Raw genomic sequence first — 24,626 nt, 5'->3', positions numbered from 1 at the left:
GCCTGAAGCAGTCAAACAATAGAAGGAATTAGTCGCCAATAATCCTAAGGGTATTTCAGCAAGTTCCTGTCAAACGGGCTGAAAGTGTTTCCTAAATGATGGTATTCTATATGGTTGTTGTAGACTTGCTTCAGGTGTCAGTGGAGGGATGTGAACTATATAGGTAACAAAATAGCAGTGTAGATCTATTACGAAACATTTCAGCGTTGCTTTTACCATTAATGGAATGCTAGAACAAAAGCTCAAATAACATCTGACTAAAATTAAAATTTCCCACTAAAAATAATCACTGATTGAAATTCTATGCTGAATTATGAATGTCTGAAACACCACACAGTGACTGCTAATGTCAGACTTGAAGCCAGAGCAGTATCTTCTGTCAGACAGATTGCCTGAGTTTCACCCCACTGAGTGCAGCATTTTTGCCTTTCAATGTGTTCAGCCAATTTTCAAAATACATACAAGGTGCAAAAGTTTGCACATATCAAGTAAGAACTTACATCTCTCAGAAACGCCCGAAAGCACTGCGTACAGAAATTGCTTTGAAGCGCAGTCATGGTCGTTATATAGCAAATGGAGCAGCTATTTATGCACAGCAGGCACCCAAAATAAAGTCAGATGAAGAACTAGTTAATGTATTTTTGGTGGTACTGGTTACAACAGGAATATTGGGCAACACACTGGGAGCATTCTTCTTCAAATAGTGCGATCTGAAAGCATGGGCAAGACTTCAGCGCAACATAATTTGAAGGGAAGTTGCCCTGGCAGTGCAGCAATGAAATGTCAGCCGAACTAATGGGCTGGACTTTTTAGTAGAAACAGTGGCGAGGCTAACTGTGCTCACCTTCATTTACATGAAAATCAAACAGAAGCTTCTGTCGACCACATATGTGCAGTTAAATGCTGAAATTAGGGTGTTGCTATCTGAGATGCCTTGCTCCTCTAAAAGCTGTGTGATAACAGCAACTCACTGCCTGATTCACAATAAAGTATTCAACAGCATGAGGTTTCTGTACTTACCTTATGTATATAAACTAAACTCACCAGAAAAAAGCTTGGGTTTGTCCATTTCAATTCAATACCCTTCTGCTGAACTGAAAATTAACTTTTACAAGTGTGGAGCAACATTCCTTTCAAAATTCACGATTCTAATTGATACTTCCTGGTTTAGACACTGTGCGACTCATTAACAATTGTTCAATCTGGTAGGTTCAGGAAACGCACTGCTGTTGGCCCTGTTCAGACAGGTTCCTGATGTTCTGCATTTTGGCAACAGTTGGCTGACTGGAACTTCCAGTGCATAAGTCCACGAAATGCCTACGGGCAAGTGAAATAGCTAACAGTTTGGTCTTAGAGTGGAACTTGAGCTCACAACCTTCTAACTCAGAGGCAAGAAACAAACAACTAGACTACATTGGCTGACACTATTCACTACTTTTCAAAAGCAATTTGACTCATAATGGAAAGATTTGATTTGTAACAAGATCGTAAACACATTCATAAAGAGGGCAACTTATTCATGACGGCCAGCTATGCTGGTAATGCTGGGCTAGTTCAATAATGAAGGCGGCATGATGGCACAGCGGTTAGCACTGCTGCCTCACAGTGCCAGGGACCCGAGTTCAATTCCGGCCTCGGACGCCTGTCAGTGTGGAGTTTGCACTTTCTCCCCGTGTCTGCATGGGTTTCCACGGGTGCTCCAGTTTCCTCCCACAGTCCAAAGATGTGCAGATTAGGTGGTTTGGCCATGATAAATTGTCCCTCAGTATCCAAAAGTTTGGTAGGGTTATGGGGATAGGGTAGAGGCATGGCTTAAGTTGGGTGCTCTTTCCAAGGGCCGGTGCAGACTCAATGGGCCGAATGGCCTCCTTCTGCACTGTAGGGATTCTATGGATTTTATGGATTCTAAGAAGTGTAGTATTTGTTTTAATTTTCCCTTTAACTATTTTTTATCCTTGCCGTTTATCACTTTCTTCTCCTTAGTGTGCTATTGTAAGGGTAATTGTAGGTTTACATTGGAATCTAATAGCATATTATTAATGCTGATATTTTATGTGTCAGTCTGGGTACCAAGCCTTGTTTATCCAATTTCTATCTAAACAGTAATGCCAATCTTATATCTGAGCAATAAACCTCTTCATGACTCTGTTGCAGATGGTGCAGAGATTTGTAATATCACACGATTTCATCACAATCCAGAGTAATTCTCTGATTACAATTATCCATCTCTCCTCTTTTTCACAATAATTAGGATAAATAAACAGACAAGGAGGCATAGTGATAATTGTAACACTCATCTTTTGTGTGGATTTCCCAACCTAACTGGGTTGGATGGAACTCTGCTGTGACAAGGGCTCCTAAAGCCACAACTGTCCCTGAACACTTTCACATAATAGCAATGCGGTTACAGGTGACAGGAGACACTGCAGTATAGATCATAATTCAAAAGCTAGCTTTCTCAATTCTTTCACAACATTTGTAATGGAACTTGACTCATAAAGCCTTTGGAAAGAAAGGCTAATGTGTTGAAATATTTTTAAAATATTACCCATTTAAAAAATTAAGTCCTACCAGAATCTTCAATGGAGAAGTAGAAGATATCACTTGTTGCATTATCACCATCGTACAAAACATAGGAGATCTTCATATCATCAATATCAGCTGTTAAAAGGGAATTTGCAGAGAATAAATAATTTGCGTGGTGTATCACCAAATAAATGTTGTTAATACCATTCTAAACACACAAACTCCGTTTACATTTTCCATCAGTTCAGTCCAATCTTGCACATGCATCTATTCCTTCAAAATTACAACTGTGAACAGTCAGCAAGCATCCAATGTTGGCTGCTTTCTATCTGTTTTTAAATCATTGTGTTGGGTGTAATAATATGTATTATTGTACTTTGTCTAACGATGATAAATAGCAAACAAAAACAGAAAATGCTGCAAATCCTGAGCAGATCAGACAGCATCTGTATTCAAAGTTAACTCGATCTGATGAAAAGTTATTGACCTAAAACCTCTATTTCTCTCTCCAATTCAAACTTAGAGACCTTCCAGATTGAGAAGAGGAACTAGTGAGTAAGAACTGAGTAACGCTTCCAAATGAAAATTCCCAGAAGGGTGGCATGGTGGTTAGCACTGCTGCCTCACAGCACCCGGGACCTGGTTTCAATTCTGGTCTTGGGTGACTGCCTGTGTGGAGTTTGCACGTTCTCCCCGTGTCTGGGTGGGTTTCCTCTGGGTTCTCCGGCTTCCTCCCACAGTCCAAAGGTGTGCAGGTTAGGTGGACTGGCCATGATCAATGCGCAAGGTTATGGGGAAAGAGCGGGGGAAAGAGCCCTCTTTCGGAGGGTCGGTTCAGCTCATTGGGCCAAGTAGCATCCTTCTGCACTGTAGGGATTCTATGGGAAAAAAATGTTCAAATCACTAAAAATGTAATAGTCAGGCCACCATTGTGGTGGGAGTCGGTGGGAAGTCTGCCTACATGGTGGCCTTTGGCTGCACGTCCACTCAGGCAGGCAGGCAAGCAGGAAGAGCCTGTAGGCCCCCTGGAGTGCTGGCATACAATCTTGTTGCTGGATGCTTGCCTCCCCGCAATGAACTATCTTCCATAATGTCGGGAAATCCCAGTCAATCTCCATGACCTAATTGGCCCTCCAGTATCGAGTGCCCACCTGCCGCACTTAATTGAACAGGCAGCCTGTTTCCAAGCTGATTAAGTTAAAATCCCAATAAATTTGGGACAGAATTTGGACTCCAAAACAGATCAGGCTCCTATTTCCCATGCCCGAGAGAAAATGCAGCCCATAGTGTGTGATATGGAGAAAACAGAAGGCAAGTAAAATGAAAAGCAAACTCAACCTCTTCCAAGTATTTTGCACATATCATTCTGCAAACTTTGTAAGCATACATTGTATTTAATCGGCAGTTAAAGAATGCTATTAATTTACCATCAATGAGAATATTCTTGCCAGGGAAACATACTGCAACTGTAACTGCTCTAAAGCCATTCAAAGAATTCTGGTTCAGGCTGATAAAAGCTATCTTTTTTACTTTTGATATAGTACATATAAGCAAACCCAATAATATTGTCCTATCACAAAATGCTTTTCAAGAAGTGGGATGGCTCCTATTGGAGGTGAAAATGTAATTTGTGGTATTTTATAGAGACACTTCGAAGTGGGTTTCACGGAATCTCAGAATTGAATAACGCAGAAAGAGGCCATTTGGCCCATCATTCCTGCACGTGGAGGTTTTCCACCTTTTTCCTAAATTTGTTGGAAGAACCACAATAGGAATAGAGGGACGAGAGGAATAGAGGGCCATGGACCCTTGACGGGTAGAAGAACATAAGAACATAAGAACTAGGAGCAGGAGTAGGCCATCTGGCCCCTCGAGCCTGCTCCACCATACAATGAGATCATGGCTGATCTTTTGTGGACTCAGCTCCACTTTCCGGCCCGAACACCATAACCCTTAATCCCATTATTCTTCAAAAAACTATCTATCTTTATCTTAAAATCTTAAAAGAAGGTTTTAGGTTAGACGGGCAGCATGGTCAGCGCAGGCTTGGAGGGCTGAAGGGCCAGTTCTTGTGCTGTACTTTTCTTTGTTCTTTGAAAACCCCAGAAAAATGACTTGACTTGTGCTATTTTTCTGAAGTTTCTGTGGCTCTCCCACTAAAGTTATAGTGGATGAGCGAGAGAACTGCCTCAGATATTCACTCCTAGTTCACACAACTAAGCATCTGAGTTGTCTCTATTGATAGGGATTGAACACAATTCGTGACAGTATCTTTTTATAAAACATTTCAATATAGTACAACAACAGCTTGAATGGGTTACTTTAATGAAGTGAAACAGTTCAAGGCATTTGTCAAAGATATCATCAATAAAAATAAATGGGCGCTGAAAGAAAGGGGATGGTTTTAGGAGCACTGAACAAAAGTTTGGTCTAAAATCTGGGTTTTAAGGAGTCACATGGCAAAGCAGAGAGGAAGACAGATTTTGGGAAGGAATTTGAGAGCTTCGGGCCTAGATAGCCTCAAGCGCAACAACCAATGGTGAGGTGAAGGCAGAGAGGCACAAGAGATCAGAGTCAGAGTCAGAGGAATCGGCCGGTTCTGGGGCATGGGATAGTTGAACTATTGCTGAACTGGAGGCAGTTCAGAGCAAAAAAGGGAGAATTAAGAGTTGAGGTTGAGAATTTTAAATTTGAGGTGCCGGGTGACTCGGAGGTAAGGTAGGTAAATCAGCCTGGACATCAAGATAGTAAGTGAGAGTTTATTTTTTATCATAGAATTTACAGTGCAGAAGGAGGCCATTGGCCCATCGAGTCTGCACCGGCTCTTGGAAAGAGCACCCTACCCAAGGTCAACACCTCCACGCTATCCCCATAACCCAGTAACCCCACCCAACACTAAGGGCAATTTTGGACACTAAGGGCAATTTATCATGGCCAATCCACCTGACCTGCACATCTTTGGACTGTGGGAGGAAACCGGAGCACCCGGAGGAAACCCACGCACACACGGGGAGGATGTGCAGACTCTGCACAGTCAGTGACCCAAGCCAGAATTGAACCTGGGACCCTGGAGCTGTGAAGCAATTGTGCTATCCACAATGGTACCATGCTGCCCTGATTTGAGATAGGATGCAATCAGCAGAGTTTTGGATGAGCTGGCATTGAGAGAAGGGAATTGGAAGAGTTGAGACTGAACGAGAGAAGGTTTTGGAGGATTTCAGCAACAAATGAGTTGAGGCAGGGGCAGAGGCAAGTGATGTTATGAAGATGGTAGATAGTTTTGTCATCAGAAACCTACCCAGGATGAAAGAAGACACTAAGACTGCAAACAGAGAGAGTTTGCCTGAGATAGTGGTGGTAGAGGGGGATAGAGTCAGTGACAAGAACAGAGAGTTTGTGGTGGAGACCAAAGATAATGGGCGGGGTTCTCCCCTAACCGGCGGGGCGGGCTGTACCGGCGCTGAGAAGTGGCGTGAACCACTCCTGCGTCGGGCCGCCGGAAGGTGCGGAATCCTCCACACCTTCAGGGGCTAGGCCAGCGCCGGTGGAGTTGGCGCCGCGCCAGCAGGCGCCGAAGGGCATGGCACCGCACCAACTGGCGCCTCTGCCGGCCGGCGTGAGATGCCGCATGCGCGGGAGCGCCAGCGTGTGCTGCCATCATCCCAGCGCATGTCTAGGGGGGTTCTTCTCCGCGCCGGCCATGGCAGACCGTTACACCGGCCGGCGCGGAGGGAAAGAGTGCCCCCACGGCACAGGCCCGTCTGCGGATCGGTGGGCCCCGACCGCGGGCCAGGCCACCGTGGGGGCCCACCCCCGGGGCCAGATCCCCCCGTGCCCCCCCCCCCCACCGAGGACTCTGCAGACCGCCCGCAAAGCCAGGTCCCACCGGTATGATCCTGGTGTAGTAATATACGCCGACGGGACCCGCCGAAAACTGGCGGCCACTCGGCCCCTCGCGGGGCGGAGAATTGCCGGGGGGGGGGGGGGGGGGGCTGCTGCCAACGGCCCCCGACCGGCGCAACACGATTCCCGCCCCCGCCGAAAAAACGGCACCGGAGAATCCGGCAGCCGGCGGCGGGGCGGGATTCACACCGCCCCCCGGCGATTCCCCGGACCGGCAGGGGGGTCGGAGAACCCCACCCAATAGGTTTAGTCTTCCCGATGTTTAGCTGGAAGACACTGTGCCTCACCCAAGACTGTATGTCAGTCTACGAGACTGACAGCACTGAAGCAGTACAACGGTCCAACATATAACTCTCGTCTTTGGTGTTTGTCTCTGGCATAGGCCTTCTCTTTTTGTTATGAAATGTAATAGAAAGGTAGAGATAAGGATAGGTATGGATAAAGTAGATGTAGAGCGGATGCTTCCTCTTGTGGGGTATTCTAGAATGAGAGGTCATAGTCTTAGGATAAGAGGTAGCAAATTTAAATCAGAGATGAGAAACTGCTTCTCCCAAAGGGTTATGAATCTGTGGAATTTGCTACCCCAGAGTGCAGTAAGTAAATTTAAGGAGGAGTTAGATAGATTTTTAAATGGTAATGGGTTGAAGGGTTATGGAGAACGGGCATGACAGTGGAGTTAAGACCAGGATGGGATCAGCCATGATCGATGGCAGAGCAGAACACAATGGGCCAAATGGCCTAATTCTGCTCCTATATCTTCTGAATGTACGATAGAAAGGTATTATTTGTTTTTATCTGAGAGCTAGCACCACATCTGCACCGGGTTATTGTGGAGATCTCCAAGGCCACTCATGTTTGTATTATTTGTTCCTGCATAACAACATTGAAATATTACTTGTATGCAGTTGGGGGGGGGGGGGGGGGGGGGGGGGGAGGAAACAAGGGTGGTAGATATTTTTAATGGATTTTTCAACAATTAAACATAAGCAGAATATTTCTTCTCTGAAAATAGCCATGAAAAAACAATTAAAAGTTTGGATAGGCGTACCTAGCTACCCTCATGCAAATGTTTCTTAGTGAAATCTCTAATGATCAGCCATATCATTCTTACTGCTTTAGCTTAAAACAAAAGCATCATGAACCTCTAGTAAAGTTATCATTGAAATCCCAAATCAGGCCTGTCAAAAAGCCTCCCTCAGGCACCTTAAAGCTTTCCGAGGCCTTTGTGGAACGCCACTTAGGGTTAATAACAGCCATTCATCTTATTAACAAAAGCATGGATGACAAGATCACTAGATATAAACTTTCAGTTGACCACAATTATAGGAAAAGCCAAAGACATAATGGATCAGTGGAATGGCAGGAATTCCCAGGCAAGAGAAGGCGTTAACGTTTTTCCACATATAATTAATGCTAAAGGACAAAGATTTCGTCAGGGAATTGTACATCATGGTAATTTAGAAGTTCGTTTATATATCCAGTCAAACTTTATGTTCAAATTACAATTTAAAAAGTATATTTGGAACATTTTGGCAGAAATAAAACAAACACAGAAGCAATGGTCTTTTGCAGGTAACAGGCTGAATGTTGATTGTAAAAGATCTGTTTTAATGACATATTGCATTGTTCCAATTCTAACAGCTTTCAAAAATAAATATCTACGTTTTTTTGTTTAATTTAGAGTATCCAATTCTTTTTTTCCCCCAATTAAAGTGCAATTTAATGTGGCCAATCCACCTACTCTGCACATCTTTTTGGGTGGTGGGGGTGAATCCCATGCAGACACGGGTGCAAACTCCACACGGACAGTGACCCGGAGTTGGGATGAAACCCGGGTCATCGGCGTCGTGAGACACCAGTGCTAACCACTGCGCCACCGTGCCGCCTGATAAATATCTACGGTTACTTCCAAACAAAATCCGCTTTAAAGCAACCAATGGGTATCTGTCACTCAAAATACATATGTGAATTTGACAGCGATAGTTTCTGAATGTAAAACTGCCAAACTGCAAGATTCCAACTTTGGGAAATTAAATCAACGTAATATAAATTACTACATCTGTAAACACTTGAGAGTTCACAGGATACATATTCAATTACAGATCATTTACATACGTAAAATAAATTATTTTGAAATTATGCTGATGCTGCAATGATGGGACAGCATTATCGTCAATACACAAAAGTTGATGACCAGCAAAATTTGAAAATTCTAAAAATAAAATCAAGGAATGAACTCAGAGAAGTCTAAGCCAAAAGTGTATTGTACTGACACACTTTGTCCCACTTTATTCTTCTGTGCCTTACTTTTAATGAATCTGAAAACATGTTCTTTGTAAATGCATGAATGACCAGTTAAAAGCATCAAACAGGAAGAAGTATCACATTGTGTTTATTCTACTGCCTTAATAATCAAGGGTGAACTAGTTTTGTCAATCCAAATACATGGCACTCTTGAGCTGAAGTTGTTCTTAGTATTTGTTTTAAATTTACCTTTTACTAATTTAAATTGATGTCCACAGCCCACCTGGCTTATTATAAATTCCAATAATAGGCTTAATTTATTTATCTGTGCAATCATTTGCAATCCACCTTAATAAGGTGCTTCCTTAAACAACTTCTCCCAGACTACAGCTTGAGATTCTTTTCCAATTTACCTTACAACTCATCCAATAGAATGAAATATGCCTTATTGCTTTTCCGCATCTTCTTCAAAGGATATAAATGCTTTTTGTAATTGAGTAGCCAGAATTGTTTTCGAAATGCATTTTATTCAGGAACTCTGCATTCCTGCAGCCATGCCCTCTAGTGCAAACTTTTTCTCTCCCATCTGCCTGAGCCCCAAATTCTGAACATTCCCACTTTAAGTATCTCCACCTCTCCCCGCTCCTCTAAAAAAAACATTAAAATCCAACTCTGTGGCCACACATTTAGTCACAGATCCTAATATCTTCTTTGTTTCAGTGTCAAATTATATTTCTGTGGAGAACCTTGGAACACTTTTCTGCATTGTATGTTGCTGTTCTTTTATCATATTGTCTATCTGTTGAAGGTGATGGGCCAAAACCCACTCCTCAGTTTCTTGCTACATGTCCTTCAACCAGTTCAGTTTAATTCATCCTCTCTAAGGGTAGCACGGTAGCACAGTGGGTAGCACTGTTGCTTCACACTCTAGGGTCCGAGGTTCGATTCCTGGCTTGGGTCACTGTCTGTGTGGAGTCGGCACGTTCTCCCTGTGTCTGCGTGGGTTTCCTCCGGGTACTCCTGTTTCCTCCCACAAGTCCCGAAAGATGTGCTGTTAGGTAATTTGGACATTCTGAATTTTCCCTCTGTGTACCGGAATGTGGTGACTAGGGTCTTTTAACATAACTTCATTGCAGTGTTAATGTAAGCCTGCTTGTGCCAATAAAGATTATTATTATGTGATGGTCGTATGCTCTAGCCCTTGCTTTCCTTCATATGTTTTCTCTCACACATTTCCACATTAAATGCCAGTTGCCACCTGCCTACCCAATCCATGAAACTGTCTGATTTTCTACTGAACTGTTTCACATTCCTGTTCGCTGATTGCCAAACGTGTGCATCCCTAACACCTTTTTCTGAGTTGTCAACAAAAATTCAAGATTGTACTCCTCAGTCTTAAGACCCAATCAATCATTAGACCTTCAACCATATAAGAAACACAAACTACATAATTAGCTACATCTGTGTGGCCTTCAGTCATGCCACTGTATTGATGAAAAAGTGTGGGACTTTCTCCTTTTTTAGTGTAATTTAGCATTTCGTGCTCTGTTAACCCATTGCAATCAAAGGTTCAAGATTCACCAATTCAGACTGTTAATCAGAAACATTTTATAAAATTAGTATGTGACAAAACACTAAAGCTTGAGCCTTAAAAGGAAGAGGTGGTAACTACTGATTGGACTTGTCAGCGAACCGGAATGTGAAACAGTTCAGCAGAAAATCAGACAGTTTCATGGATTGGGTAGGCAGGTGGACGGTTTCCTCCCACAGTCCAAAGATGTGCGGGTTAGGTGAATTGGCCAATGATAAATTTCCCTTAATGTCCAAATTGCCCTTGGTGTTGGGTGGAGGTGTTGAGTTTGGGTAGGGTGCTCTTTCCAAGAGCCGGTGCAGACTCAAAGGGCCGAATGGCCTCCTTCTGCACTGTAAATTCAATGATAATCTATGATTAATCTAGGACAAAGGTTCGGCACAACATCGTGGGCCGAAGGGCCTGTTCTGTGCTGTATTTTCTATGTCTACTATACCAATTGATAACTTTCTTTTCTGTATTTCAAGGAACTTCTTGAACTTGCAATATGATCCAAAAATGATCAAAATATTTTACGAAAAATTGAGAAAAATATAAATAAGCGTATTATGCTTTGTAAACAAAAGAAATGCCTTTGTAGTTACTAACTAAAATTACATTTGTAAAATGTGGTGCAAAACATCAAATAATAATATTTCCCTGTGACACTGCCTTGGGCTAAGTGTATTAACCTCATCAGGTTCATCACGATCAACAATTTGTCTCTCATGCTTTAGCTCCTCACAAATCATAACATTGTATAATTAAACTCCATTTACTATCACCAATTCTTCTTGTCGCTCTCGGGTGCTTTTGATTAAATGTTCAAAAGAATAATTTTCAAAATAGAACAAGTAATTATTTGGATAACCAATGTTAATGAACTGTGCACTGGGCTAATGTCTCACAGACTTGTATGAGTGTTTAAACAAAGTTAGCAAATGTTTCTTTGTCTCGATTGAATATTGTACGGAATTGCACAATGATCATTCATTCACACCACGCACCAATTCATTCATTTTCTATGTTTAATGGTTTGGGAGAAAAAGTATCATCTAAGAACCATTGGTTAATCCCTTCTAACTTCAAAGTGTTCTTCAAGTAAGAGCAGCTTTCATGAACTAAATCCTGTCTTCAGACTGGTAAAATCATGCAATTAATTTCAAAATTCAAGTTTTTTTTGCTTTGTTCATTTGTTTTGAATTCCTCTTGCACGGCCACTAACCTTTCACCAGATTTCACTGATCAGAATTAGAATGGACAATTTTTATTGATAATAATAATTTTTATTATTGTCACAAGTAGGCTTACATTAACACTGCAATGAGATTACTGTAAAATCCCCTAGTCGCCACATTCTGGCGCCTACTCAGGGCAGCACAAGTGGTTAGCACTGTGGCTTCACAGCGCCAGGGTCCCAGGTTCGATTCCTCGCTGGATCACTGTCTGTGCGGAATCTGCACGTTCTCCCCGTGTCTGCGTGGGTTTCCTCCAGGTGCTCCGGTTTCCTCCCACAATCCAAAGACGTGCAGGTTAGGTGGATTGGCCATGATAAATTGCCCTTAGTGACCAAAAAGGTTAGGAGGGGTTATGGGGATAGGGTGTAAGTGAGGGCTTAAGTGGGTCGGCGCAGACTCGATGGGCCGAATGGCCTCCTTCTGCACTGTATGTTCTATGTACTCAGGTACACAGAGGGAGAATTCAGAATATTCGATCCGCCTAACATGCACATCTTTTGACTTGTGGGAGGAAACCGGAGCACCCGGAGGAAACCCACACAGACACGAGGAGAATATGCAGACTCCGCACAGACAGTGGCCCAAGCCAGGAATCGAACCTGAGACCCTGGAGCTGTGAAGCAACAGTGCTAACCACTGTACTACATTGCCAGTTCCAGCAAAAACATCTATGTAAAGGATAAATTAAGCTTGAAAAAATTCTACTACACAAATAACAGTGCTCAAATGCATACCACGACCTATTTGATGCCCTCTTAGTGCAAGCTATGCTCAATTACCTGAGAGGAAATGTCATGTTGCTTCAGCACTCATCACTCTAGAGGAGCAAATGATAGAGGTGCAGATATACGGGCGAAAATGCAACAAAACATACAGTGAGGCAGCACATGTGAAAGACATCATTGTTCTCAAGACAGAAGCTATTTGTTCAAGCTGCTCTTTTCTATAAGCCTCACATATTTAGGGATATTATGGAAGTTAACTCAGAGATCAAATTTAGGTTATGTGCAATGAGTTGTTATTCTTTGATAGAGATTAAATAAATACTGCAACATCCTTCGAGAAAATATTTCACTGTGTAAAACATGATCCTGAAAAATTCTTGCTGACTAACCTTGACTGAACGTGATGACACTGTCATTACCCAGGTCAGTGTTAATGATGTAACCATGCTGTGGTCCGTCTGTGATCCTAAACTTCAGGAGTTTCTGCGGGCTATCACGATCTTCAGCCTTCAGCGCTTTGCTGGTGATCAAAAATCCAAGGTGACCTGTGTGCACAACTCGAAGGGTTGGAGCCCCTTTATTCACAACAATCTGTGGAACACCATTGTCAACTGCTGATATTTGGATCCTCATCATCTGAGGCCTGCGGGTCTCAAACACAGTATCCGGGAAAACATAGTATTCAGTGTGTGTGCCATCTGTTACAGTGAAAGAGAAACTGTCCTCGTTTGTCTCTGTGCCATCATGTTTGTAGCTAATAAGATTTTCATTGAGGTCCTGCTTGGTGAAGCTGGTGATGTGTTGGCTTCTGTTGAATAACAACTGACCGTGCACAGGAACTTGAGTAATGGTGAAACGCAGAAGATAGTCTGGAGTGTCACGGTCCTCAACCCTGAGCTCAAATGGAGTGATCAGCTTCATTTCCCCTTCACTCACAACTAGATCGTGGACTGTGAGCACCGGTTTCTTATTGTCTACATCTGTTATCGACACACGAAAGGTACGAAAGACTGGATTGTAACCATCAGTCACCTCAAATTCAAAACTGTCCATTTTAACTTCGTCATCTGATGTATGAATGTAATAGATTTTGTTTCCTGCTAATTCTAACTGAGTGAAGGAGGTAATTGGGACGCCAGGATTATCAGTCTTTTCTAGGTGACCACGACTTGGGGCACGAGTGATGCTAAATCTCAAGTGTTCATCAGGGCTGTTAATGTCACTGGTGCTCAGCAAGTCGGTGGTCAGTGTGACCTTCCCACCTTCTTTCAGTGTAACTCCTTTGTTAATTACTTCTGGGAACAGCATATCAATGCTGCCGATGCTAACATAGAAGTAGCGATCGATCAGGGTGTTGGTGCCATCTGTTACATCAAATTTAATAAGATCACGTATACCTTCTTGGCTGGTGTGCACATACTGAATCAATCCTTTATCAATTTCGTCCTGAGTAAAATTCATGCCAATAGTGATATTCTGAACCACATCACCATCTTTCATTAGATGTTGCAATAAGCCTTGGCTTTGGCTATGACGAATTATATAAGTCAATGTTTTGTCATCTGAATCCAAGTCTGTCGCTTTTAGGATTCTGTTGGTTATTAGTTTTGATTCACCTATTTCAACCTCTAGGCCATCATTAATGGTGATCCGCGGTGTTTCATCATCAACGAGAATGATCATGATGAGGACTGTCTTGTCGACTGTATGTCTTCCATCTGTGAGACGAATATCAAAGCTGTCTTCTTTGGTCTCAGAATCATCATGTTCATAGACAATATTGGAACCAATTGAAATTTCCCTTAGAGTAAAATTGTTGACAGTGGCAGTACCATGTGCTAACTGTTGCACAATCTGTCCGTGTTTTGGTGGCTTGCTTATAATAAAATAAAGTTCATCTGCAGGAATATCTGCATCAGCAGCATTCAAAATTGGAGTGTCAACAACAAGACTCATCCCCTCCATTACAACAAACTCACGAGTGAAAATCTCTGGCTTCTCATCGTTGGCTGGTATGATGATGATTGGGAAGAAGTGACGCTGCGAGAAGTTAATGCCATCGGAACAGCGGAAGGTGAACCTGTCCTCAACCTTTTCAACCCCTTTGTGAATGCTTTGCACATAGTAGATATGCCCATCGCGAACATCTTTAATAGTAAATGCACTAATTGCTGTGCCAGTCCTTGACTTCTCAGACCCAGGAGCTGGAGAAATGTTTTCAACATAGCCAAAAGTAGATTGAACAATTATTGTGCACAGGATATCATCATTGGGAGTATCTCTATCTCCAGCATTGAGATTTGCCAGTGTAATAACATTCTTCTCTCCCTCCAAAACTGTATATTGCTCACCAACCATGACCTCAGGTGCCATACTGTCGACAGGCAAGACTGTGACTTGAACTCTGACACCTTGCACTTTGTTTCCACCAACAACCCATTCATTTGACATGTCAGATATGGTCAAGTTGAAGGAATCGTGTTTTTTCTGAGTTCCAATTTCACCACTGGTATGAGCGTACACCACCACTCCACTGATGATATCCTCCTGGGTGAACCTCTCTGTCGGTAACCCATTTACTAATATCTCACCAAGCTTAGGTGGGTCTTCCACAATGAATGTCAGCATTAGGTCGTCAGTGTCCTCATCAGTCCCCTGGATGACATTGGTGGTAATTTCAGTGGCCCCCTTCTCAAGTACATCTATGTGTGATCCGAGTTGTCCTTCAGGAAGCATAATGGTTGGTGTCTCGTCATCTACTGGCTGCACCGTCACCCTGACAATTATTGGCACTTCATGGACCCCGTCGCCAACGTTTATTCTGAATGAATCGCTTGTAGACTCGTGCCCGTTGTGCCAGTACACAACCCGCCCACTTGCAATATCATCCAAGATAAATGCTTCACCGACGGAAATGGTGACTCCTACATATTGTAAATGGCCAAGCTTTGGAGCCTGTGTCAAGGTGAAGGTTATTTTGTCTTCATCTGTATCCTGATCAGCGGCATCCAACTCTGCGATGGTTAATACAAAGTGACCCCGCTCAGGCACATTGAATCCCGTGTTTGTGATTTCAGGGGGTTTATTGTCCACTGGCTGTAAAAAGATGGTGAAAGTGCCTTGTTCGGAATTCCCGGCGGTGTCTTCCACCGAGTAAGTCCACTGGACCACTTTTGGGGTAATGCCAAGCTCCTGGTCTGGGGGGCTGTAGGCGACCTTGTGGTGGTTCACTTGGGACTGGGTGAACTCAGTGAGAACCACGCCAGGGTTTTCAGTCAACACGATGTGGCCCGTCCTGACCGGATGGTTCTCATCCACATCGGTGGGAGGTGTGAGCATGGTGTACCTCAGGTCCCGGTCATCGGAATCCAGGTCGGTGTAACGCAGGAACTTCCTGCGGAGATGGGTAAGCTCATACTCCTTCACCAGCATCTGGAGCAGGCAGCCAGGGAAGAGTTCAGGAGGGACATCATCCACAGGCTGGATCTTGATGGTGAATGTGTGCTCCCCTGACTGGTTTGGAGGGTCATTGTCATCCTGAACGCGGAAGCGGAAAGTGTCCATCACAATGCTGCTGCTGTGAGCCCCAGTGTGCAGGTAATACAGCTTCCCATCCAGGATATCCTGCTGGGACCACTCAGTCACCACCTTCTGGTAGACCCCCTGGCTTTGCAAATCCTTCCAGCCAGAGGGTTCATCCGGCTCCTCCTGCTGTCTCAGCAACATGGCACCGATTGGCGAATAGGGAAGTTCCAGGACGAAGCGGATGGTCGAATCTTCCGAGTCAATGTCGGTGGCGCTGAGGATGAAAGGGGAAATCTGCAACATTTCGTTCTTGAACAGCACCAGGCCGGTGTTGGCGTTAATGATGGGAGGCTCGTCGTCAGTCGGCGCAATGGTGATGGGGAAGAGGAACTCCACCCGGTGTTTGCCGTCACTCATCCGGAAGATGATATTGTCGCTGTGGGTGTCCGAGCCATCGTGTTGATAAACCACCAGGCCGGCGTCCAAATCAGCCGGGGTGAAGAATGTCCTCTTCTGCCCCAGCACTGTGAGCTGGCCGTGTCTCAGCCCAGCCAGCACTCTGACCTGCACATCCTCCACATTGTCCTCGTCGCTGATCTGCAGGTTTTGCCCACTGGCCAGTGGGCGGGACTGCCCTTCAAACAGCAGCTGCCCACTGTTCCTGGTGGCCACTGGTGCCAAGGTGTTCATCGGCTTCACCACCATCATGAAGGCGAAGGTGTCCGAGGTGGCCCCTTCACTGTCCACCACCTCCAGCTCCATCTGGAAGATCCTCTCCGTGTCGGAGTCCCCTGGAGGCGGCTTGTAGGCGATTTTCAGCTCCCTGACTTCCCTCTGATAGAAGGAGGTGATGGGCAGGTTCTGGTCGTCGGTACTGAGGATGTAACCTTGCTGGGGACCCAGAGCTGAGGTAATGTTGAAGATCAAATCATCGGGGTCAGACTCCACGTCCTCAGCAGCCAACATGTCGCTGGTGATGGCCGTCATGACAAACTGGTCCACCTCCATCATCATCATAGCCACAAAGCTGGGTTTGGGCGGGGTGTTTTGCGTACCTTCCCGAATCCTCACCATGATCTGGAAATACTCCTGTCGGAGCGGGTTCCCTGCCCCGTCCAGCAGCTCCACCAGCATGGGGATGTAATCCCTGTTGGGCGAGCTGGTGCTGGCCGTGTGCCTGTAGCGGATTCCAGAAGTCAGGAAGGTCTCGCAGTCCAACATCTGCCCGTTGGATGTCATGTTGAAAAGCCTGCCGTACCTGGGCAGGCCGCCGGTGCCTAGCAACGGGGTGATCTTGCACGTCTCCGAGCTGCTGTCGAAGGTGTAGCCCAGCACCTTCTTATCGATGGGGTTACTGCTGCCCTTCAGCTTGTCCACCAGCAGGGGGATGTTCCGGGTCAGGATCTGCAGCTGCTGGAAGACCACCTCCACCTCCAGCACGAAGGGCAGGATGGTTGTGCCACTCTGGCTGTCATACCGGAGCTGCAGCCTCACTCGGTCTGTGCCGGGGCTCCTGGAGCCGAAGTGAGTGTACTTGACGTCCTCCGGGCCGAAATCACAGGGGAACTTCTTGGGGGACAGCATGCCAGGTCTCTGAGACAGGGGGTCGTTCTCCAGCACCGTGACAAAGCACCGGTCCCCCGGCCGCACTTGGATGACCAGGTCGCTGACTGGGTCGATGTAGACCGACCTGCCGAAGGGCACTCTCACTCCACTGTTGGCCAGCAGCACCGAGCCCGGGCTCGCCCCGTCCAGCAGGGAGGGCTGGAACTGCCCCTGAGCACTCACTGCCATCCACAGACACAGAGAAACCACACAGCGCACCGCCACAGAGCCGGGGCTCAGTCTGCAGCTGGACACATCTGGCAACCCGGGCACCGCAGCTTCCCGACCACCGGCCATCGCTTCTTGCTGCAAATCCTCAGGAGAGTGAGCGAGCTGCACTGACACACTGCTGCTCACACATGGACACAGTAAACTGCAGCTCACACTGGCTAGCAGGTAAAGACCAGGGCACAGATCCCGCCCCTGGAGCATAGACCCCGCCCCTAGGGAACAGGCCCCGCCCCTCGAGAATCAAGTTCGAGGCAATGCAGCAGCAGTAAGTTTCAAAGGAGTAACGCAAGGCTGGATGGCTCTCACTTTAATGCCAGAAGTGGTAGAATTCTCGCCTGCCACGCGGGAAGCCTGGGTTCGATTCCCAGCCAATGCAAGGCTGGCTGGTGTTTCATTGTTATTCATGGTAGCACAATTGGATAGCACTGTGGCTTCACAGCGCCAGGGTCCCAGGTTCGATTCCCTGCTGGGTCACTCCATGTGTGTGCGTGGGTTTCCTCCGGGTGCTCCGGTTTCCTCCCACAGTCCAAAGACGTGCAGGTTAGGTGGATTGGCCATGATGAATTGCCCTTAGTGACTAAAAAGGTTAGGAGGGGTTATGGGGATAAGGTGGAAGTGAGGGCTAAAGTGGGCCGAATGGCCTCCTTCTGCACTGTATGTTCTTTGTTGTATGTATTACTGGTAAAACGGATGAGTTAAGGGTGAGAATTGACACGTGGAATTGTGATACAGTAGCCATCATAAAGACATGGTTGAGGGAGGGGCAGGATTGGCAGCTCAACATCCCAGGATGTAGAATCTTCAGGTGAGACAGAGGAGGGGGTAAAAGAGGAGGAGGGGTTGCATTATTAGTTCAGGAGTCAGTTACTGCAGTAAGTAGAGATGATATCTTGGAGGGGGCATCAAATAAAGCTTTGTGGGTAGAGTTTAGAAATAAAAAAGGGCAGGGTAACACGGTGGCACAGTGGTTAGCCCTGCTGCCTCACGGCGCCGAGGTCCCAGGTTCGATCCCTGCTCTGGGTCACTGTCCGTGTGGAGTTTGCACATTCTCCCCGTGTTTGCATGGGTTTCGGCCCCACATCCCAAAGATGTGCAGGGTAGGTGGATAGGCCACGCTAAATTGCCTCTTAACTGGAAAAAATTAATTGGGTACTCTAAATTTAAAGAATAAAAAAGGGACAGCCAGATTGCGAGGTGTTTATTATAGATCCCCAGATAGTCAGCAGGAAATTGAGGAGCAAATATCTGCGCAATTTGCAGAGGTGTGTAAAGATACTAATAAGGTAATTATATTTGGTGATTTCAACTTCCCCAACATTAATTGGGGTAGCCATAGAGTCAAGGGCTTAGATGGAGTGGAGTTCTTAAAATATATACAGGAGAACTTTGGATTGGATTGGATTTGTTTTATTGTCACGTGCACTGAGGTAGAGTGAAAACCATTGTTCTGCATACAGTCCAGACAGATCATTCCGTACAAGAAAAACCATAGGCATACATAAATATGCAATGTAAATACAAAGACATAGGCATCGGGTGAAGCATACAGGAGTGTAGTAGTACTCAGTAGAGAAGATGTTTGAAGAGATCAGATCAGTCCATACGAGGGTCATTCAGGAGCCTGGTAATAGTGGGGAAGAAGCTGTTTTTGAATCTGTTCTCAGACTTTAGTATCTCCTGCCCCTTGGGAGAAGTTTGAAGAGTGAATACCCCGCGTGGGAGGGGTCTTTGATTATGCTTCCCGCTTTCCCAAGGCAGCAGGAGGTGTAGACAGAGTCGATGGAAGGGAGGCGGGTTCACGTGATGGACTGGGCTATGTTCACGACTCTCTTTTAGCTCAATATGTAGAGGGTCCAACAAGGGATGGCGCAGTGTTGGACCTAATTCTGGGGAGTGAAACCGGCCAGATAGTTGAAGTGGTGTTGAGGGAGGATTTTAGTGATAGTGACCACAACATGGTATAATTCAAGCTTGTTATGGACAAAGAAATAGTTTTGGAGTGGGGAGAACGGATTTTAGTAAAATAAGTCAGGATCTGGCCAAGGTAGACAGGGAAGAGTTACTTGTGAGGAAATCTACAAAAGAGCAGTGGGAGGCGTTCAAAAAGGATATGGATACAGGCACAACATGTTCCCTCTAGGGTGATAGGAAGGAGTAAAAAGTCCAGAGAACCATCGATAACCAGAGACATTCAGGATACGATGAGAAGTAAAGAGAGGCTTTTAGCAAGTATTAATAATAATCTTTATTGTCACAAGTAGGCTTACATTAACACTGCAATGAAGTTACTGTGAAATTCCCCTAGTCGTCACATTCCGGCACCTGTTTGGGTACACAGGGAGAATTCAGGATGTCCAATTCACCTAACAGCATGTCTTTCGGGACTTGAGGGAGGAAACCGGAGCACCCAGAGGAAACCCATGCAGACACGGGGAGAACATGCAAATACAAGGGCAGAAAATCAACGGAGGCATTAGTGGAGTACAGAAAGTGCAGGAGCGAGCTTAAGAAGCAATTAGGAGAGCAAGGAGGGGATATGAGAAACCGCTGGCTGGTCAAAGTAGGGAAAATCCCAAGATATTCTATAAGTATATCAATGGCAAGAGGATAATCAGGGAAAGAGTAGGGTCCATTAGGCACCAAGGAGACAATCTGTGGGTGGAGCCAGAGGACACAGAGCCAGGGTGTTGAATGAATACTTCATATCTGTCTTCATCCAAGAGAATGAGGTAGATATGGAACTCAGAGAGAGAGAGACTGTGAGGTTCTTCAGCAAATTGATGTAGGATGTGACAAGGTATTGGAGGTGTTGCCAGTCTTAAAAGTGGACAAATCTCCAGGTCCGGATTAATTTTGTCGCAGGATGCCGTGGAAGGCAAGGGAGGAGATTGCAGGGGCTCTGACCCAAATTTTTAATTCCTCTCTGGCCACGGGGGAGATGCCAGGGAGCTGGAGAACAGCTAGTATGGTCCCACTATTTAAGAAATGTTGTAGACATAGCCAGGGAACTACAGACCAGTGAGTCTCACATCAGTGGTAGGGAAACTATTGGAGAATATTCTGAAGGAGAGAATCTATCTCCACTTGGAGAGCAAGGTTTGATCAGGAATAGTTAGCATGGCTTTGTCAGAGGGAGGTCATGCCTATCAAATTTGATTGAATTTTTTGAGCATGTGATCAGGTGTGTTAATGAGGGTAGTGCCGTTGATGTAGTTTATATGGATTTCAGCAAAGCCTTTGATAAGGTCCCACATGGGAGATGTATAAAGAAGGCAAATGCACATGGATACAGGGTAATTTGATGAAATTGAGTCAAAATTGCCTTAGCTGTAGGAGACAGAAGGCAGCTGCTTTAGTGACTGGCATACCACAGGGATCTGTGCTGGGTTCCCTATTATTCTTCATTCATATAAACATGGATGACTATGTGGGGGGTCGGATCAATAAGTTTGCAGGTGACACAAAGATTGGCCAGGTGGTTAACAGTGAGATCAAATGGGTGGATAAGTGGCAGATGAAATTTGACCCTGAAAAGTGTGAGAATAGGGGGTGGATGGCCGGTAGGGGGGATGGGGCCCTGCGGGGGAGGGGGAGGCCCGAGTCGGGGGTGAGGGGACTGGGCCTGTAAAAGGAGCTGCGAAAGAGGAGGTGGAAAGCGCGGGCTTTTTCCCGCGCTGGAGGGGGCGGGGCCGGGGCGGGGAAGCGTGGGTTTGTTCCCGCACTTGGGATGGAAGGGGGAGGCGGAGAGCCTGCTGGTGGGTAATGGAGGGGAAGTCCCACAATGGGAGGAGTCGAAGGAGAGGCGGGAGCGGCCGGGGTCAGCAGGAGTCAGCTGACTTGGGGGAGTGCAATCAGGGGAGCAATGCAGCTAGAAGTGGTCCTAGCTGGCGGTTGGGGAAGGTGGGGGGGGCGGAACCGGGTTGCTGCTGGTATGGTCAAGGGGGAGCTGGAGCGAGTAGAGGGTGTTGGGACGGGGGTCTGCCGCTGTGGGGGCCGGGCGTGGGGCGCGGGCGCGTGGCTGGCCGAGGAGGGATTATGGCTAGTCGGCGGGGAAGGGGAGCGGGTAGCCCCCTGATCCGACTGATAACCTGGAACGTAAGGGGGCTGAATGGGCCGGTTCAGCGGGCCCGGGTGTTCGCACACCTGAAGGGGCTGAAGGCAGATGTGGTCATGCTCCAGGAGACACACCTGAAGGTGGCAGACCAGGAAAGATTGAGGAAGGGGTAGGTAGGCCAGGTGTTTCATTCGGGGCTGGATGCCAAAAATCGGGGTGTGGCGATCTTGGTGGGAAAGAGGGTGTCGTTCGAGGCGTCGAGCATTGTGACAGACAATGCCGGCAGGTACGTAATGGTAAGTGGTAAGCTGCAAGGGGAAAGGGTGGTGCTGGTCAACGTGTACGCCCCGAACTGGGACGATGTGGGTTTTATGCGGCGCATATTGGGTCAGATCCCGGACTTGGAAGTGGGGGGCCTGATAATGGGGGGGGGGGACTTTAACACGGTGTTGGATCCGGCACTGGATCGCTCCAGGTCTAGGACGGGTAGGAGGCCGGCGGCGGCTAAAGTGCGGAGGGGGTTTATGGACCAGATGGGAGGGGTGGACCCTTGGAGATTTGCAAGGCCGGCGGCTCGGGAATTTTCATTCTTCTCGCACATTCATAAGGCCTAATCCCGGATCGACTTTTTTGTTATGAGCGCTGATTGCGAGAGTAGAAGATACCGAGTACTCAGCGATAGCCATTTAGGATCACGCCCCGCAGTGGGTAGACCTAGAGTTGGGGGAGGAGAGGGACCAGCGCCCGTTGTGGCGCTTGGAGGTGGGGCTGTTGGCGGACGAGGAGGTGAGCGAGCGAGTCCGAAGAAGCATAGAGAGATACCTGGAGCCCAACGATAATGGGGAGGTCCGAGTGGGGATGGTCTGGGAGGCGCTGAAGGCGGTGGTTAGGGGAGAGCTGATCTCCATTAGGGCCCACAAGGAGAGGAGAGAGCAGAGGGAGAGGGAGAGGCTGGTGGGGGAGATGGTGAGGGTAGACAGGAGGTATGCGGAAGTGCCAGAGGAGGGACTGTTGAGGGAGAGGCGTAGCCTCCAGGCTGAATTCGACCTGTTGACCACCAGGAAGGCGGAGGCGCAGTGGGGGAAGGCCCAGGGGGCGATTTATGAATATGGGGAAGAGGCAAGTTGGATGCTGGCACATCAGCTTCGGAAGCGGGACGCAGCTAGGGAGATTGGGGGAGTTAAGGATGGGGGGGGGCAGGTAGTGTGGTGCGGAGTGGGGTTGGCATCAATGGGGTCTTCAGGGACTTTTATGAGGAGCTGTATCGGTCCGAGCCCCCACTGGAGGAGGGAGGGATGGGCCGCTTTCTGGACCAACTGAAGCTCCCGAAGGTGGAGGAAGGAATGGTGGCGGGATTAGGGGCCCCAATTGGGTTGGAGGAGCTGGCCAAAGGGATAGGGAGCATGCAGGCGGGGAAAGCACCGGGGCCGGACGGGTTCCCGGTCGAATTTTACAAAATAATATGTGGACCTGTTGGGCCCATTGCTGGTTAGGACCTTCAATGAGGCAAGGGAGGGGGGGGCGTTGCCCCCCGACGATGTCCCGGGCACTGATCTCCTTGATCCTGAAGCAGGACAAGGATCCCCTGCAGTGTGGGTCTTACAGACCGATTTCCTTGCTAAATGTAGATGCCAAGGTGCTGGCAAAGGTCTTAGCCATGAGAATGGAGGATTGTGTGCCGCAGATCATCCATGAAGACCAGACGGGGTTTGTGAAGGGGAGGCAGTTGAACGCGAATGTGCAGAAGGTCCTGAACGTTATTATGATGCAGGCGAGGGAGGGGGAGGCGGAGATAGTGGCAGCGAGAAGCCCTTCGATAGGGTAGAGTGGGGGTACTTGTGGGAGTTTCTGAAGAGGTTCGGGTTTGGGGAGGGGTTTGTAAGGTGCGTTAGGCTGTTGTACGAGGTCCCGATGGCGAGTGTGGCCACGAACAAGAGGATGTCTGAGTACTTTTGGTTGCATCGAGGGACGAGGCAGGGGTGTCCCTTGTCCCCCCTGCTCTTTGCGCTGGCGATTGAACCCCTGGCTATGGCACTAAGGGAGTCGAGGAACTGGAGGCGGCTGGTGCGGGGGGGGTGGGGGGGGGGGGGGTGAGGAGCATAGGGTGTCGCTCTATGCGGACGACTTGCTGCTATATGTGGCGTACCCGGTGGGGGGAATGTCGGAGGTAATGAGGATCCTCAGGGAGTTCGGGGATTTCTCAGGGTACAAGCTCAACATGGGGAAGAGCGAGTTGTTCGTGGTTCACCCAGGGGACCAGGAGAGGGGGATTGGCGAGCTCCCACTAAAAAGGGAGGAGAGGAGCTTCAGGTATTTGGGGGTTCAGGTGGCCAGGAGCTGGGGGGCCCTGCATAGACTTAATTTCACGAGGCTGGTGGAGCAAATGGAGGAGGAGTTTAAGAGGTGGGACGCGTTGCCTCTGTCCCTGGCGGGTAGGGTGCAGTCAGTCAAGATGACAGTGCTTCCAAGGTTTTTGTTCCTGTTCCAGTGCCTCCCCTTTCTTATCCCGAAGGCCTTCTTTAGGCGGGTCAACGGGAGCATAACGGGGTTTGTGTGGGCGCGAGGGACTCCGACGGTGAGAAGGGTATTCCTGGAGCGGAGTAGGGATGGGGGGGGCTGTCGCTGCCCAACCTCTATGGGTACTACTGGGCCGCCAACGCGGCGATGGTGCGCAAGTGGGTGATGGAGGGGGAGGGGGCGGCATGGAAGAGGCTGAAGACGGCGTCTTGTGAGGGTACGAGTCTGGAGGCGCTGGCAACGGCGCCGCTGCCGCTCCCTTCAATGAGGTATACCACAAGCCCGGTGGTGGCGGCTGCCCTCAAAATTTGGGGGCAATGGAGGTGGCACAGGGGGGAAGTGGGGGCCTCAGTGTGGACCCCGATACGGGGGAACCACCGGTTTGCCCCAGGGAGAATAGATGGAGGGTTTTCGGGGTGGCACAGAGCAGGGATAAGAAGGTTGGGGGACTTGTTTGTGGATGGGAAGTTCGCGAGCCTGGGTGAGTT

General features: G+C 47.4%; 1 protein-coding gene across 1 annotated transcript in view; it reads right to left on the bottom strand.

The window, feature by feature from the left end:
• frem3 (Fras1 related extracellular matrix 3) overlaps positions 1–17,720 on the bottom strand; it is a 305,423-nt gene extending 287,703 nt beyond the window's left edge. Inside the window, exons 1-2 of the mRNA XM_072496140.1 lie at positions 12,596–17,720; positions 2,572–2,661 (exon numbers count right to left, since the gene is read on the bottom strand). Of these exons, the coding sequence (XP_072352241.1) occupies positions 2,572–2,661; positions 12,596–17,633 (5,128 nt within the window). The 5' untranslated portion in view covers positions 17,634–17,720. The remainder of the gene's footprint in view (positions 1–2,571; positions 2,662–12,595) is intronic.
• Positions 17,721–24,626: the final 6,906 nt, after the last annotated feature.

The sequence above is a fragment of the Scyliorhinus torazame genome, chromosome 3 (genome assembly GCF_047496885.1).
Source record: "Scyliorhinus torazame isolate Kashiwa2021f chromosome 3, sScyTor2.1, whole genome shotgun sequence".
In the NCBI taxonomy this organism is placed as follows: Eukaryota; Metazoa; Chordata; class Chondrichthyes; order Carcharhiniformes; family Scyliorhinidae; genus Scyliorhinus; species Scyliorhinus torazame.
Note: the sequence above shows the minus strand (reverse complement) of the source record. Positions and strands in the feature narration are given on the sequence as shown.